The sequence below is a fragment of the Leucoraja erinacea genome, chromosome 19 (assembly GCF_028641065.1).
Source record: "Leucoraja erinacea ecotype New England chromosome 19, Leri_hhj_1, whole genome shotgun sequence".
Taxonomy (NCBI): Eukaryota; Metazoa; Chordata; class Chondrichthyes; order Rajiformes; family Rajidae; genus Leucoraja; species Leucoraja erinaceus.
In genome coordinates, this window is record NC_073395.1 from 3294507 (window position 1) to 3311263 (window position 16757).

Below are 16757 nucleotides of genomic sequence, written 5' to 3' on the forward strand. Positions count from 1 at the left end.
CCTTGTTCTGGACTTCCCCAACATCGGGAACAATCTTCCTGCATCTAGCCTGTCCAAACCCCTTAAGAATTTTGTAAGTTTCTATAAGATCCCCCCTCAATCTTCTAAATTCTAGCGAGTACAAGCCGAGTCTATCCAGTCTTTCTTCATATGAAAGTCCTGACATCCCAGGAATCAGTCTGGTGAACCTTCTCTGTACTCCCTCTATGGCAAGAATGTCCTTCCTCAGATTTCCTCAGTGGGATAACACGGAACTGGTGTGAGTGGGTGATCTATGGTCGGCCTGGACTCGATGGGCCGAGCGGCCTGTTTCCGTGCTGCATCTCTGAACTAAACTTACAAAATTCTTAAGGGGTTGGACAGGCTAGATGCAGGAAGATTGCTCCCGATGTTGGGGAAGTCCAGGACAAGGGGTCACAGCTTAAGGATAAGGGGGAAATCCTTTAAAACCGAGATGAGAAGAACTTTTTTCACACAGAGAGTGGTGAATCTCTGGAACTCTCTGCCACAGAGGGTAGTCAAGGCCAGTTCATTGGCTATATTTAAGAGGGAGTTAGATGTGGCCCGTGTGGCTAAAGGGATCAGGGGGTATGGAGAGAAGGCAGGTACGGGATACTGAGTTGGATGATCAGCCATGATCATATTGAATGACGGTGCTGGCTCGAAGGGCTGAATGGCCTCTACTCCTGCACCTATTGCCTATTGTCTATTGTTGCCCCCACCCCCAGGATACCCATGAAAGCGTGGGTCGATAGGTTGTGATATTTGTATTTGTGTCAGCAAAGGAGGCCATATGGCCCTTCTGGTCCATACTAGCTCCCAGAAGCGCAATGATATCCACACCGTTCTCCCTTTTATTCCCCCCCTGCCTCTGCAAATTCTACTCCTGCACCTAACTTCTATGTTTCTATGTAAAACCGCACATTAGCAACATATACTACCAATCACAAGGGTGATCACAGTAGACCATTCAACTGCTAGCACAGAGTGAAGGGGGAGGCAGTAACACATTCAATTTAAAAAAAAAGTATTTTATTTCCAGAAATCATAGTTACACATTTTTTTAAATTACAATTTCACAGAAATCATCATCATCCCTTCATCCCCGCATCATTAAAGATCAGACTACACTTTACAAAGTACAGTTTAAAAAACAAATTCTACATTTGAAAAGGGCTTCTCCCGGAAAGGGAATCAAACAACTAAAACATATTCCAACAGCACTGCCGAACAATTCGTGAAAGGCCCTGGATAGAGTGGATGTGGAGAGGGTGTTTCCACTAGTGGGAGAGTCTAGGACTAGAGGGCACAGCCTCAGGATTAAAGGACGTTCCTCTTTGGGAAGGGGGTGAGGAGGAATTTATTTACCCAGAGGGTGGTGAATCTGTGGGATTCTTTGCCACAGACGGCTGTGGAGGCCAAGGTGGATAAAAGTGCTGGAGAAACTCAGCGGGTGCAGCAGCATCTATGGAGCAAAGGAAATAGGCAACGTTTCGGGCCGAAACCCGGAAGGGTTTCGGCCCGAAACGTTGCCTATTTCCTTCAGGGTTTCGGCCCGAAACGTTGCCTATTTCCTTCAGGGTTTCGGCCCGAAACGTTGCCTATTTCCTTCAGGGTTTCGGCCCGAAACGTTGCCTATGTCCTTCTCTCCATAGATGCTGCTGCACCCGCTGAGTTCATCCAGCACTTTTGTCTACCTTCGATTTTCCAGCATCTGCAGTTCCTTCTTGAACACAAGGGCTGTGGAGGCCAAGTCAGTGGATATTTTTTAAGGCTGGGATTGACAGATTCTTGATTAGTACGGGTGTCAGAGAGCTAGATAGGGCTCTTAAAGATAGCGGACTCAGGGTGATATGGGTTGAAGGCAGGAACGGGGTACTGATTGTGGATGATCAGCCATGATCACATTGAATGGAGGTGCTGGCTCGAAGGGCCGAATGGCCTACTCCTGCACCTATTGTCTATTGTCAGGGGTTATGGGGGCCATTAAATCATGGCTGATCTATCTCTCCCTCCTAACCCCATAAGAGATAGGAGCAGAATTAGGCCATTCGGCCCATCAAGTCTCCTCCGCCATTCAGCCTAATTCTGCTTCTATAAGTTATGAATTTATGAATGGGTGTGGAAAGGGGAAACTCCCCTTTTCATAAGTTATAGGAGCAGAATTAGGCAGCCAGGGTGAATGGCGAAGGAGACTAGATGGGCCGAATGGCCTGATTCTGCTCCTATCGCTTATGGGGTTGGGAGGGATAGCCCAGCCGTGTTCAAGAAGGAACTGCAGATGCTGGAAAAATCAAAGGCAGACAAAAAATGCTGGAGAAACTCAGCGGGTTGAGGCAGCATCTATGGAGCGAAGGAAATAGGTGACGTTTCGGGTCGAGACCACCCCACCCCCACCCCCACATCAGTCTCAACCCGAAACGTCGCCTATTTCCTCCGCTCCATAGATGCTGCCTCACCCGCTGAGTTTCTCCAGCACTTTAAGTCTACGATAGATCAGCCGTGATTGAATAACAGTGTCGGCTCGATGGGCCGAATGGCCTAATTCTGCTCCTATTCCCTGTGACCTTATGAACACGAACGGTTGTGCCGGACTCTCCCTCTGTGATTTACGTACCCAAAATGTGTTTGCAAAGTACCTAATGTCCCCAGCTCCCTGTGTCCTATGTCCATAGAAACATAAATGCTGGCACAATTTGTGAGCGTTACATCCGAGGCTCACCACTGAGGTACTTGGTTATAAACAGTGCTCTACATCCTGCATGTTTAAACAAGTATAAAAACAATCACGCAAGTCATCGCAACCAAAACTATTAAGTTGTCTTCAAAGAAATATATATATTGTGCGGTTACAGCAGCTAGTGCCCGACTGTGTTTGAATCAATACACAAACTGCTGGGCAGACTCAGAGGGTCGGGCAGGGTCTGTGGAAGTTTACTGTGGCTTTGGAGATACAGCACGGAAACAGGCCCTTCGGCCCACCGAGTCCGTACCGACCATCGATCGCCCTTTCATACCAGTTCTGTGATATCCCACTTTCTAATCCACACTAGGGGGTAATTTACAGAGGGGGGGGAGATTAACCTGCAACGCCCCCTCTCCCCACCCCCCCGCACGTCTTTGGGATGTGGGAGGAAAGGCAGGTCACGGGGAGAGCGTGCAAACTCCACGCACACAGACAGCGCGCCGGGGATCAGGATGGAACCCGGGTCTCAGGCCCCGTGAGGTAGCGGCTCCACCCGCTGCGCCCCCCCCCCGTGGGGATGCTCGACGTATGGGTCGAGACTCATCAGAATTGGTCTGAAACACTCAAGGGGCCTGTCCCACTTACGTGATTATTTTTTGGCGACTGCCGCCACCCGTCATGGTCGCAGCGGGTCGCCGAACATGTTCAACATGTTGGAAATCCAGCGGTGATCAAAAAAAGGCACGACTCTTTGGACGACTGCTCACGGCCATACAGGCGTCACGTGTCGACATGTATGTTGGTGAGTGGTCGCCCCCAAAGAGTCGTGTACCTTGTTCTGGTCGCCTACAGATTACCAACACGTTGAACATTTTTGGCGACCTGCTGCGATTGTGCCGGGGGGCCGGCAAGTCGCCGAAAAAAATCACGCAAGTGGGACAGGCCCCTCGACTTGGCCCTTCCGTTTCCGCAGATGCCGACCAGCCCGCTGATCCCTCCAGCAGTTTGCTTGTAGCTCTGGCTACCAGCATTCGCAGATGCTTGCATCACCAGAGGTCAGACACAGAAGCAGTTCTGCCTAAAAGTGTTCTGTACAATCCTTCACATACGAACGCAGGGAAATCCCAAGGCTGCGGTGTCTGAGTGCATTGTTTTTTAATAAAATCCCTTCATTGCAAATGTCTTTTACTTAAAACGATCCTCTAAAATGAGGGCAATATTCAGAAATACGGTGGAGTTGTCAAACACAGCAACTCCAAAAACCTAAGGCATCGGTGGGGTCGTAGTGTAGTCAGGACTGGACAATCAGTAGGTCTACCAGCTTCACTAAGTGTCTAGGAGGGGGTATGAAGCTCTGGCAACTAAACATCTCTTGGGAACAAGTACAAGGGGAAATAATCGCCAAGAAACAGAGATAAACACAAAATGCTGGAGTAACTCAGCGGGACAGGCAGCATCTGTGGAGAACATGGATAGGTGACGTTTCACAGAGTGCTGGAGTAACTCAGCGGGTCAGGCAGCTTCTGTGGAGAACATGGATAGGTGACATTTCACAGAGTGCTGGAGTAACTCAGCGGGTGCAGCAGAATCTATGGAGCTAAGGAAATAGGCAACGTTTCGGGCCGAAACCCTTCCGGGTTTCGGCCCGAAACGTTGCCTATTTCCAGAAGGTTCGGCCCGAAACGTTGCCTATTTCCTTAGCTCCATAGATGCTGCTGCACCATAACTCAGTGGGTCAGGCAGCATCTGTGGAGAACATGGATAGGTGACGTTTCACAGAGTGCTGGAGTAACTCAGCGGGTCAGGCAGCATCTGTGGAGAACATGGATAGGTGACGTTTCCCAGAGTGCTGGAGTAACTTAGCGGGTCAGGCAGCTTCTGTGGAGAACATGGATAGGTGACGTTTCACAGAGTGCTGGAGTAACTCAGCGGGTCAGGCAGCATCTGTGGAGAGAAGGAATAGGTGATCTGGTCTGAATGGCTGGTCTGAATGGGTGGCGTTTCAGGTCGAGACCCTTCTTCAGACTGATGTCGGGGGGGGGGAGGGGTGAAGGGAGATATAGAGATAAGGGTGTGTGAGGTGTGAAAACAGGGTAAAGGGAATGGAGATCAAGGAAGATGCAGAATAGGCCGTCGTTAGTTGGGAGAAGTTGACAACAAAGCAAACAGAGGTAAAATGTAGTCGGAGGCAGTAAAGGGCCTGTCCCACTTACGTGTCCTTGGCACGCAAATTACGTGACCTCGTGGTTGCGTTGAGGCGTATGGGCATCGTGGGGCTGGTCGCGGAGGGGTAGTTGTGTAGTTGTGCTCGACATCGCACGGGGTCCGAAATTTTTGTAGCGAAAGAAATCTTCGCGCACCAACGGCCTGTCGCGGAACTGACGGTCAAAGTGGGACCGGCCCAAGACCCTGGCGTGAGTCTGTGGAATTCTCTGCCTCAGAGGGCCGTGGAGGCCGGTTCTCTGGATGCTTTCAAGAGAGAGCTAGATAGGGCTCTGAAAGATAGCGGAGTCAGGGGATATGGGGAGAAGGCAGGAACGGGGTACTGATTGGGGATGATCACATTGAATGGCGGTGCTGGCTCGAAGGGCCGAATGGCCTACTCCTGCACCTATTGTCTATGGTTGAACCACTGATATTCTGCACGATGTACTGCCTCTTGTACTGGTGCACAGCTCGATTGCAGTCATGTACAGCAGGGCTGGAGAGCAGGTAGGCACCGTTTATTACTGTATCTAGGTACATGTGGAGGCTGAGTGAATGGCAGAGATACGTATATATTATTGATTAGTAAGTCAGCGGTTATGGGGAGAAAGCCAGGAAATGGATGAAGTTTCGGCTCAGAAGTAGTGTCTCGACCCAAAACGTCACCCGTTCCTTCTCTCCAGAGATGCTGCCTGTCCCGCTGAGTTACTCCAGCACTTTGTGTCTATCTTCGACGATAAAAACCATTGCCGAGATGAATAGTGACTGGGCGTTGAGGGGAATGGATGGCGCTGGGTTTTTGAGGGGAGCCCCTTTGGGAACAAGCACATTGATGGCAGATTACCCATTGGTCACTTGCCACATGGATAGGACAGGTTTGGGGGGATATGGACCAAACATGGACAGGTGGGACTAGTGTAGCTGGGACATTGTTGGCCGGTGTGGGTAAGTTGGGCCGAAGGGCCTGTTTCCACACTGTATCACTCTATGACATTGCTCTAGTGTTTGTGCACATCTGCACTTTGGGATAGGAGGGGGTAGGAAGTCTGTGAGGAGTCTCCAGTGAGACTTGGAGGCGCTTTGTGAAGTTTGCTGCTGAGAGCAAAGTGTGACACAGTGGGTAGATCTGCTGCCTCACAGCGCCAGAGTCCCGGGTTCGATCCTGACTACGGGTGCTGTCTGTATGGAGTATGTACGTTCTCCCCGTGGCTGCTTGGGTTTTCTCCTGGTGCCACACTCCAGACATGCGGGTTTGTAGGTTAATTGGCTTTGGTAAAATCGTAAATTGTCCCTAGTGTGTGTAGGATAGTGTTAGTGTGTGGGGATCGCTGGTCGGCACGGGCCGAAGGGCCTGTTTCCGCGCTGAATATCTAAACCAAAGAAACATAAACTCTAGAAGTTGCATGTGAATGCTCGCCTTGTTTTTGTCGTACCTGCCAAAGAACAAGTGCTTCCTGAATCTGCTTAGATCAGAAAACCTTCAAATAACTGTTGCAAGAATATTCGAGACATCAGAGGTATATCTTTCCCTGGGAAATATACAAGGTGGGCTAACTTATAGCGTAACCCAGAATTGCCTCAATGTTAATTTTACAACAGTGTGTGATCTCACCTCAGAATTATTGTCAACTCAATTTACTCCAAGTTAGGCTGACTTTGGGCTGTATAGCTCTGCGGGATAAATAGTTTAAAAAAAAAAACATATCTCTAGGTGCGCTTATCCAGTCTTCCCAAATGGATTGCTAAAATATTCATTGAAATTAATATGTCTTCTCCAGAACAGGACCCCAGAATTTTTTTTTTTAAATCCATCGTTTGTTCTTTGAGCGTGGGATCTTGGAGAAATTTCCCTTCCAATTGAGCCTTTTTAAAAATTGTTGCACGGAGACGTGTAACTTGGAAGGTTTGTCGGTTGATTGGTGAGTCCTCGGGATTGCGAAAGGCACATTGGGTGTTTCACAGTGGCTGTGGTAAAACGGAGTGGCCACAAATCCGATGAAGGTCTGATGCGCAAACCATGTTCAGTGTGACTTCATTCCTTGGCTCCGTGGTAAAGGACATTCGCTTTACTTGGACCATAGCGTGTGTGTGTGTGTGTCCCCGTCCCACCACCCACCTGAGACCCTAACAGCGTCATTGTATTGCTTTGAATAAAAAAATAGATATCGTTTTTCTTGGAATATTTTCAACACTTACAAACATGAATGAAGAAGAGCGGTCCTTTGAGGGGCCCGTCCTTTAAGGGGCCCGTCCTTTAAGGGGCCCGTCCTTTAAGGAGCCCCGTCCCACTCAGCGATTTTTCTTCGGGGACAGCCGGCATCATTGACAGGGTGGCCGAAAGCCGAAAGATTAGGAACATTTAAAAATCCAGTGGCGACAAAAAAAAATGTCGGTTCGCCGAGACTTTTTCGGCGACCCGATACGCCAGTCAAGGACGCCGGCAGTCGCCAGAAAAGTCGGCCACGTGGGACAGGCAGTCCCTTTATAATTTTTTTTCCTACGCCAGAGGATCGGAAGAAACACTAGTAGCCTGAGAGTTGTGAGCAGCGAATGCACCCATTTCAGATACATCTTGCGTTAAGGTTCACTTGTTTGTGGAGAGGGCGGTTCGGCCCCCTCTGATGGATAAAGTGCATGTGAGCCAGGCTTCCGACAGTCAGCGTTCGTTCACCCTTGTTTCCTATTCCACATGCCACGTCTGGAGTGGAAATAATGGAAGAAGTTCCTCATGTACAATCTTTCCACTTCCAACCCAGACTCGAAAATCCTGCAAACAACAAGAAACGGTGAAAAATAAATCATGGTGCTTTTAATTTATGGTAGACAAAAATGCTGGAGGAACTCAGCGGGTGAGGCAGCATCTATGGAGCGAAGGAAATAGGCAACGTTTCAGGCCGAAACCCGGAAGGGTTTCGGCCCGAAACGTTGCCTATTTCCTTCAGGGTTTCGGCCCGAAACGTTGCCTATTTCCTTCAGGGTTTCGGCCCGAAACGTTGCCTATTTCCTTCCAGGTTTCGGCCCGAAACGTTGCCTATTTCCTTCCGGGTTTCGGCCCGAAACGTTGCCTATTTCCTTCAGGGTTTCGGCCCGAAACGTTGCCTATTTCCTTCAGGGTTTCGGCCCGAAACGTTGCCTATTTCCTTCAGGGGTTCGGCCTGAAACGTTGCCTATTTCCTTCAGGGTTTCGGCCCGAAACGTTGCCTATTTCCTTCAGGGTTTCGGCCCGCAACGTTGCCTATTTCCTTCAGGGTTTCGGCCCATAGCTCCTTGAAGGTGGAATCTCATATAGATAGGGTGGTAAAGAAAGCTTTTGGTATGCTAGCCATTATAAATCAGAGCATTGAGTATAGAAGCTGGGATGTAATGTTAAAATTGTACAAGGCATTGGTGAGGCCAATTCTGGAGTATGGTGTACAATTTTGGTCGCCCAATTATAGGAAGGATGTCAACAAAATAGAGAGGGTACAGAGGAGATTTACTAGAATGTTGCCTGGGTTTCAACAACTAAGTTACAGAGATAGGTTGAACAAGTTAGGTCTTTATTCTCTGGAGCGCAGAAGGTTAAGGGGGGACTGGATAGAGGTCTTTAAAATGATGAGAGGGATAGACAGAGTTGACGTGGATAAGCTTTTCCCTTTGAGAGTAGGGAAGATTCAAACCAGAGGACATGACTTCAGAACTAACGGCCAGAAGTGTAGGGGCAATATGAGGGGTAACTTCTTTACTCAGAGCGTGGTAGCGGTGTGGAACGAGCTTCCAGTGGAAGTGGTGGCAGCAGGTTCGTTGGTATCATTTAAAAATAAATTGGATAGGCATATGGATGAGAAGGGAATGGAGGGTTATGGTATGAGTGCAGGCAAGTGGGACTAAGGGAAAAAAAGTTGTTCGGCACGGACTTGTAGGGCCGAGATGGCCTGTTTCCGTGCTGTAATTGTTATATGGTTATATGGTTATAGTGCCCATTTCAATTCAATTCAATTCAACTTTAATGTCATTGCACAAATACAAGTATGGGTACAACGAAATGCAGTATGCGATTTCCTTCGCTCCATAGATGCTGCTGCACCCGCTGAGTTTCTCCAGCATTTTTGTCTACCTTCGATTTTTCCAGCATCTGCAGTTCCTTCTTCAACATTACTTTTGATTTAGTTTAGTCTAGAGATACAGCGCGGGAGCAGGCCCTTCAGCCCACCGAGTCCGCGCCGACCAGCGATCCCCCGCACACTAACACTACCCTACACACACTAGTGACAATTTACATTTGTAACCAAGCCCAATTAACCTACAAACCTGCGCGTCTTTGGAGCGTAGGAGGAAACCGGAGAAAACCCACGCAGGTCACGGGGAGAACGTGCAAACTCTGTATAGACAGCACCCGTAGTCGGGATCGAACCCGGGTCTCTGGCGCTGTGAGGCAGCAACTCTACCGCTGCGCCACCGTGACGCCCTCTGAGGAAACTTTGTTCTTGAGGTAATATTGCCAGCAAATACTGGATGCACATCACCTGACAAGATCACAATACAGATTTAATTTACATGATACTGTAAAGCTGCTTTAAAAGTGGAACACTTTGAGATCAACCTTTTTTTTAAAAAGGACATACACCTGAGTTTAAAAAAAGGTTCACGCTACCCAGAGGGTGGAGGGTGGACGAGCTGCCAGAGGAGGTAGTTGAGGATGTTTAGTTTTACTATAGTTTTTAGTTTGGAGATACAGCACGGGAGCAGGCACTTCGGCCCACCGAGTCCGCGCCGACCAGCGATCCCCGCACACTAACACTCCCCTACACACACTAGGGATATTTTTATTTACATTTAAACCAAGCCAATTAACCTACAAACCAGTACGTCCTTGTGGCATTTGTAGAGTTGCGGCCTCACAGCGCCGGGGACCCGGGTTTAATCCGGGTGCTGTCTGTACGGAGTTTGTATGTTCTCTCCCCGTGACCTGTGTGGGTTTTCTCCGGGCGCTCCGGTTTCCTCCCACACTCCAATGGCGTACAGACGTGATGGTTCATTAGGTGCAGTAAAACTGTAAATGGTCTCTCGAGGGCGTGGGGCGGTGCTAGTGTGCGGGCATCGCTGGTCGGAGCGGACTGGACGGGCATGTTTCCACGCTGTATCTCTACACTACACTAACTTTCAACTGTCACAAAAACAACAACCAAGCGAAACGGCAAATGGGGTGAGGGGGCAAATAATTCAAAACGGCCTTTACGATCAATGTCGACCTTAGTGAATACCTGGAGCAAGTTTCAGTTTAGGTTCGACCGATGTCTCTTACCTGTCCAGTAGCTCCCAGTCCTCTCCCCCCCACCGATCCCGGTATTCCTTTGTGTTCATTCCACCAATTCTGTCAAGATCGGATTTGTAGATTCCCAGCAAGCCAAAACCGTTCATTTCCCAGTATCCTGCACATTCACATCGAATCAAACTACAGTTTAGTTCATTGTTCCACGTACCGAGCTACAGTGAGAAGCCTTTTGCTGCGTGCTAACCAGTCAGCAGAAAGACAACACATGATTAACCATATAACCATATAACATATAACAACTACAGCACGGAAACAGGCCATCTCGGCCCTACAAGTCCATGCCGAACAAATTTTTTTTCCCTTAGTCCCACCTGCCTGCACTCGTACCATAACCCTCCATTCCCTTCTCATCCATATGCCTATCCAATTTATTTTTAAATGATACCAATGAACCTGCCTCCACCACTTCCACTGGGAGCTCATTCCACACCGCCACCACTCTCTGCGTAAAGAAGTTCCCCCTCATATTACCCCTAAACTTCTGTCCCTTAATTCTGAAGTCATGTCCTCTTGTTTGAATCTTCCCTATTCTCAAAGGGAAAAGCTTGTCCACATCAACTCTGTCTATCCCTCTCATCCCTTGATTATACCAGCCGGTCAACGAATTGCCGTCGGGAATCTGTCCCGTGTTTTCACCTCGTGTTCCGTATTTGGGCGTGGGGGAAGTTGGCGACCCTACTGGATGTTCCCTGTTTGGACTCACCGTCAGGTTCTTGAGCTGAGGAGCCACAGTTCAACCTCATCACGATCGGGGCGAAGGCCATCTTTCCCTCCACACAGTGTTTCCTGATGCTGTCGATGATGTACGGGGGGAAGTTGAGGTGCAGGTCACACAGGAAGACAATGCTGTGGTCATCCTGGAATTAAAAACACAGGCATGACAATAGGTGCAGGAGGAGGCCATTCGGCCCTTCGAGCCAGCACCGCCATTCAATGTGATCATGGCTGATCATCCCCAATCAGTACCCCGTTCCTGCCTTCTCCCCATATCTCCTGACTCCAATATCTTTAAGAGCTCTATCCAGCTCTCTCTTGAAAGAATTCTCTCCAGAGAACCCGCCTCCACCGCCCTCTGAGGCAGAGAATTCCACACACTCACAACTCTCTGTGTGAAAAAGTGTTTCCTCGTCTCCGTTCTAAATGGCTTACTCCTTATTCTTAAACTGTGTGTGTGGCCCCTGGTTCTGGACTCCCCCAACATCGGGAACATTGGTCCTGACATTAGCAAGTGAGGTAGACACAAAATGCTGGAGTAACTCAGCGGGACAGGCAGCATCTCTGGAGAGAAGGAATGGGTGACGTTTCGCTGTTACTACACTGTTATCATACGAGAGGCCAGGCGGCAAGGTGGCGCAGCGGTAGAGTTGCGGCCTCACAGCGCCAGATACATGGGTTCGATCCTGACCACGGGTGCTGTCTGTACGGAGTTTATTCGTTCTCCCCGTGACCTGTTTTCTCCGGGTGCTCCGGTTTCCTCCCACACTCCAAAGACGTGCAGGTTTGTAGGTTGTTTTGTTTTTTTAATTTAACCTTTATTTAACCAGGAGAAGTCTCATTGAGATTAAAAATCTCTTTTACAAGAGAGTCCTGGCCAAGACAGGCAGCAGCACAGTTCCACAGTTACACACAATAATTTAAAAAACAACAGAGAACATATAAATAGAGTCACAGTCAGAACATCATCAAACCATGCATGTACAGACAGAAGAGCCCGCTTCAACATCATTAAGAAGGGATTTAAATCTGTTTATAGAAACCAGCTCCTTAAGTTTCAGTTCATTCTGCCGCTGGTTCTATGCGAAGGCAGCAGCATAACTAAATGCCCTTTTCCTCAGTTCAGTACGGACTTTAGGTCCAGTTAGTAAGAACAAGTCCTCAGAGCAGAGCTGATAAGTTCCTGTGCTTTTTCGAATCACATACTTCTGCAGGTATGAAGGAAGAACACCGAGGATAGTCTTATAAATAAGGATATGCCAATGATGGAGTCTGCGGGTGGACAGGGCAAACCATCCAACTTGAGCATACAATGAGCAGTGGTGCGTGAGGGTTTTAAAATTAGCAACAAATCTCAGTGCTCCGTGGTAGACCGTGTCCAAAGACATTAGGGCATTTTGAAGTTGCATTAATATATAAAACATCACCAGAGTCCAACACAGACACAAACGTTGCAGCAACAAGTCTTTTTTTGGCTTCAAAAGAAAAACAAGACTTGTTTCTAAAGTAAAAACCTAATTTTATCTTTAGTTTTTTCACAAGTTGCTGGATATGAGGTTTAAAAGAGAGAGAATCTTTTCAATTATAATTCCCAGATATTTATATTGAGACACAGATTCAATCGCAGAGCCCTGCAAAGTGGTGATAGGAGGGAGGTCCAAGGGCTTTGATTTAGCTTTAGTGAACAGCATGAGCTTTGTCTCGTCAGCATTTAAAACAAGTTTTGCTGGTCGGCACGGACTCAAGGGCCTGTTTCCACGCTGTATCTCTAAACTAAACTAACAAGTTTTAAATCACACAGGTTACGTTGCACAGTGTTAAAAGCAGTTTGGAGCTGACAGAGAGCCTGATTTAGGGTGGACGCAGAACAATATATCACTGTGTCGTCAGCATAAAAGTGAAAATTTGCGCTCGGAGCTTTATGATCTAGACTATTAATGTAAATAGTACACCCTTGGATACATTAAGAGAGCTAGAAGTAATACCTTCAGCTCACCCACACTGGGATCTGCCTGATAGATTAGTTTTTAAACCAACAGACAGCTTGATCAGACAAAGCGATGCTGCATAGTCTTTGTAACAATAAGGCATGATCCACAGTATCGAAAGCCTTTGATAGGTCAACGAAAAGGGTTGCTTATTGTCTGAAAATTCAATAAAATCATTTACTACATAGGTTCATTGGCTTCTGTCAATTGGGAGAACGTAAAACGAGTGTGAGTGGGGATCGCTGGTCGGCACGGACTCAAGTGTCTGTTTCCACGCTGTATCTCCAAACTAAACTAATATTTTGAAAGATTTTGCCAGAGTGAGGCCCAGCGCAAATTGGAGGAGCAGCACCTCATATTTCACTTGGGTAGTTTACACCCCAGCGGTATGAACATTGACCTCCAATTTCAGGTAGCCCTTGTTTTCTCCCTCCTTCCCCTCCCCTTCCCAGCTCTTCCACAGCCCACTGTCTCCGCCTCTTCCTTTCTTCCACCCCCCCCCCCCCCGACATCAGTCTGAGGAAGGGTCTCGACCCGAAACGTCACCTATTCCTTTTCTCCATAGATGCTGCCTCACCCGCTGAGTTCCTCCAGCATTTTGTGTCTACCTTTTGAAAGGGCACAGCAGTTTCAGAAATAATCTGAATCTGAATCTGAATAATTCCAAATCTGAGGAAGGACATTATTGCCATAGAGGGAGTGCAGAGAAGGTTCACCAGACTGATTCCTGTGATGTCGGGACTGTCTTATGAAGAAAGACTAGATAGACTTGGTTTATACTCTGTAGAATTTAGGAGATTGAGGGGGGATCTTATAGAAACTTACAAAATTCTTAAGGGGTTGGACAGGCTAGATGCAGGAAGATTGTTCCCGATGTTGGGGAAGTCCAGGACAAGGGGCCACAGCTTAAGGATAAGGGGGAAATCCTTTAAAACCGAGATGAGAAGAACTTTTTTCACACAGAGAGTGGTGAATCTCTGGAACTCTCTGCCGCAGAGGGTAGTCGAGGCCAGTTCATTGGCTATATTTAAGAGGGAGTTAGATGTGGCCCTTGTGGCTAAGGGGATCAGAGGGTATGGAGAGAAGGCAGGTACGGGATACTGAGTTGGATGATCAGCCATGATCATATTGAATGGCGGTGCAGGCTCGAAGGGCCGAATGGCCTACTCCTGCATCTAATTTCTATGTTTCTATGTAATCCTTCAAATGGCCTGAGAGGAGTCTCCGTATAGCTTGACCGGAGGTGGTCTGGGGCCTTGGGTTCGAGTGGGAATGGGAATTGGAATTCCATTAGTGTTTGACCGCATAAATAAATCAGAGGACCTGTATTGGGATCTCTTGACTGGCACGTCCAAAATGCATCACTTATTTAGAGATAGTAATGTCACCCATTCCTTCGCTCCACAGATGCTGCCTCGCCCACTGAGATTCTCCAGCATTTTTGTCTACCTTCCATTGTTCCAGCATCTGCAGTTCCTTCTTAAACAATGAGTTACTCCAGCACTTTGTGTCTTTTTATGCGAGCAAACATTTGCAGTTGCTCTCTGTCTCTCACAGTTTAGTTTAGTTCAGAGATACAGCATGGAAACAAGGCCCTTTGGCCCACACTGACCGGTGATCGCACCGCACACTAGTGCTATCCTACACACATAGAAACATAGAAATTAGGTGCAGGAGTAGGCCATTCGGCCCTTCGAGCCTGCACCGCCATTCAATATGATCATGGCTGATCATCCAACTCAGCATCCCGTACCTGCCTTCTCTCCATACCCCCTGATCCCCTTAGCCACAAGGGCCACATCTAACTCCCTCTTAAATATAGCCAATGAACTGGCCTCAACTACCCTCTGTGGCAGAGAGTTCCAGAGATTCACCACTCTCTGTCACACTAGGGACAATTTGCCGAAGTCAATTAAACTACAAACCAGCACGTCTTTGGAGTGCAGGAGGGAACCGGGGATCTCGGAGAAAACCCACGCGGGTCACGGGGAGAACATGCAAACTCCACGCAGACAGCCCCCGTGGTCAGGATGGAACCCGGGTCCCCGGCGCCGTGAGGCTGCGACTCTACCGCTGCGCCACCGTGCCGCCATTCCCGGTGAGGTGACTGGTTTACTGATGGTACGGTCTGCGGTTCACCGTGTAGATGGGATGAGCGAATGTTTCGAGAGCGCGGTAAGCAGCAGGCAGTCCCATGCTAACGGCACACTCGTAGATTCACCGCTGTGGTTATGCATCCCCGGGCACCGCTGTGGTTTACAGCTCCAGGATCTTTCTCACAGACAACGGTGGCAGCAGAACAATGCAGGGAGACAGAGAGAGAGAGAGGCACCTCATGGTCCATGGGCCTGTTGCCAGGTTAACCCAAGGAACGTTGCCGGAGGCCAGACCACAGCCATCCATCAAAATCGTCATCAGCCCCATTACAAGTGACAAACCACCATTTACATATTTGCAAATACAAAATTAATCTACTGGCAAATTGCCAATTGCTGTTTTCAACGTGAAGGGACTCCAACAAGCACAGGGCAGCACGCTGGTGCAGCGGGTAGAGTTGCCGCCTCACAGCGGGTTCCATCCCGACTATGGGTGCTGTCTTTACGGAGTTTGCACGTTCTCCCCGTGAACTGCGTGGGTTTTCTCCGGGCGCTCCGGTTTCCTCCCACACTCCAAAGACGTACAGGTTTGTAGGTTAATTGGCTTGGTATGGATTTAAATTGTCCCTAGTGTGTGTAGAGTATTGTTAGCGTGCGGGGATCGCTGGTCGGCACGGACTCAGTGGGCCGAAGGGCCTGTTTCCGCGCTGTATCGCTAAACTCAACTAAAAATCGGAATGTGCAACAGCGAATCTTTAAGCAAAGCAAAATTTTTGCCTTTGCAGGTGTACTTTGACAACAAGTGAACATTGGTAGACACAAAATGCTGGAGTAACTCAGTGGGACAGGCAGCATCTCTGGAGAGAAGGAATGGGTGACGTTTCGGGTCGAGACCCTTCTTCAGACTGATGTCGGGGGGGAGGGGGTGGGTCAAAGATAGAATGTAGTCGGAGACAGTAAGACCCGTGGGAGAACTGGGATGGGGATGGTGAGAGAGGGAAAGCAAGGGCTATCTGTAGTTAGAGAAGTCAATGTTCATACCGCTGGGGTGTAAACTACCCAAGCAAAATATGAGGTGCTGTTCCTCCAATTTGTGCGCTGGGATTCACTCTGACACTGGAGGAGGCCCAGGATAGAAAGGTCAGAGTGGGAATGGGAGGTGGAGTTGAAGTGCTGAGCCACCGGGAGATCAGGTTGGTTAAGAGGGACTGAGCGGAGGTCTTCAATGTTCGGATGAAGGCCGGTGGAAATCTTCCTCGCTATACCTCGGCATTCATTTCGTGTGGCGAGTGTCCGTGTACGAAGAGTTGGCATTTAGTACAATGGAGCCGATGTACAGGACTGCCACTTTATTCACAACTAACTAGACTACAACCACTTTAGTTTAGTTTGGAGACACAGCGCAGAAACAGGCCCTTCGGCCCGCCGAGTCCGTGCCGACCAGCGATCCCCGCACACTAACACTACCCTACACACACACACAGGGGACACTTTACAGGGAGGAACTGCAGATGCTGGTTTAAACCGAAGTTAGACACAAAAAGCTGGAGTAACTCAGCGGGACGGGCAGCATCTCTGGAGGGAAGGAAAGAAGGTTCTCGACCCGAAACGTCATCTATTCCTTTCCTCCAGAGATGCTGTCTGACCCGCTGAGTTACTCCAGCATTTTGTGCCTTCCTAGGGACAATTTACATTTACACCAAGCCAATTAACCTACAAACCTGCACGTCTTTGGAGTGTGGGAGGAAACTGGA

General features: G+C 48.6%; 1 protein-coding gene across 1 annotated transcript in view; it reads right to left on the reverse strand.

The window, feature by feature from the left end:
* Positions 1 to 6140: 6140 nt before the first annotated feature.
* The window catches only part of LOC129706096 (beta-1,4-N-acetylgalactosaminyltransferase 3-like), a 96312-nt gene continuing 85695 nt past the window's right edge, over positions 6141 to 16757 (reverse strand). The window contains 3 exon segments of the mRNA XM_055650075.1: positions 6141 to 7658; positions 10176 to 10302; positions 10909 to 11062. Coding sequence (XP_055506050.1) covers positions 7559 to 7658; positions 10176 to 10302; positions 10909 to 11062 — 381 coding nt within the window. The 3' untranslated portion in view covers positions 6141 to 7558.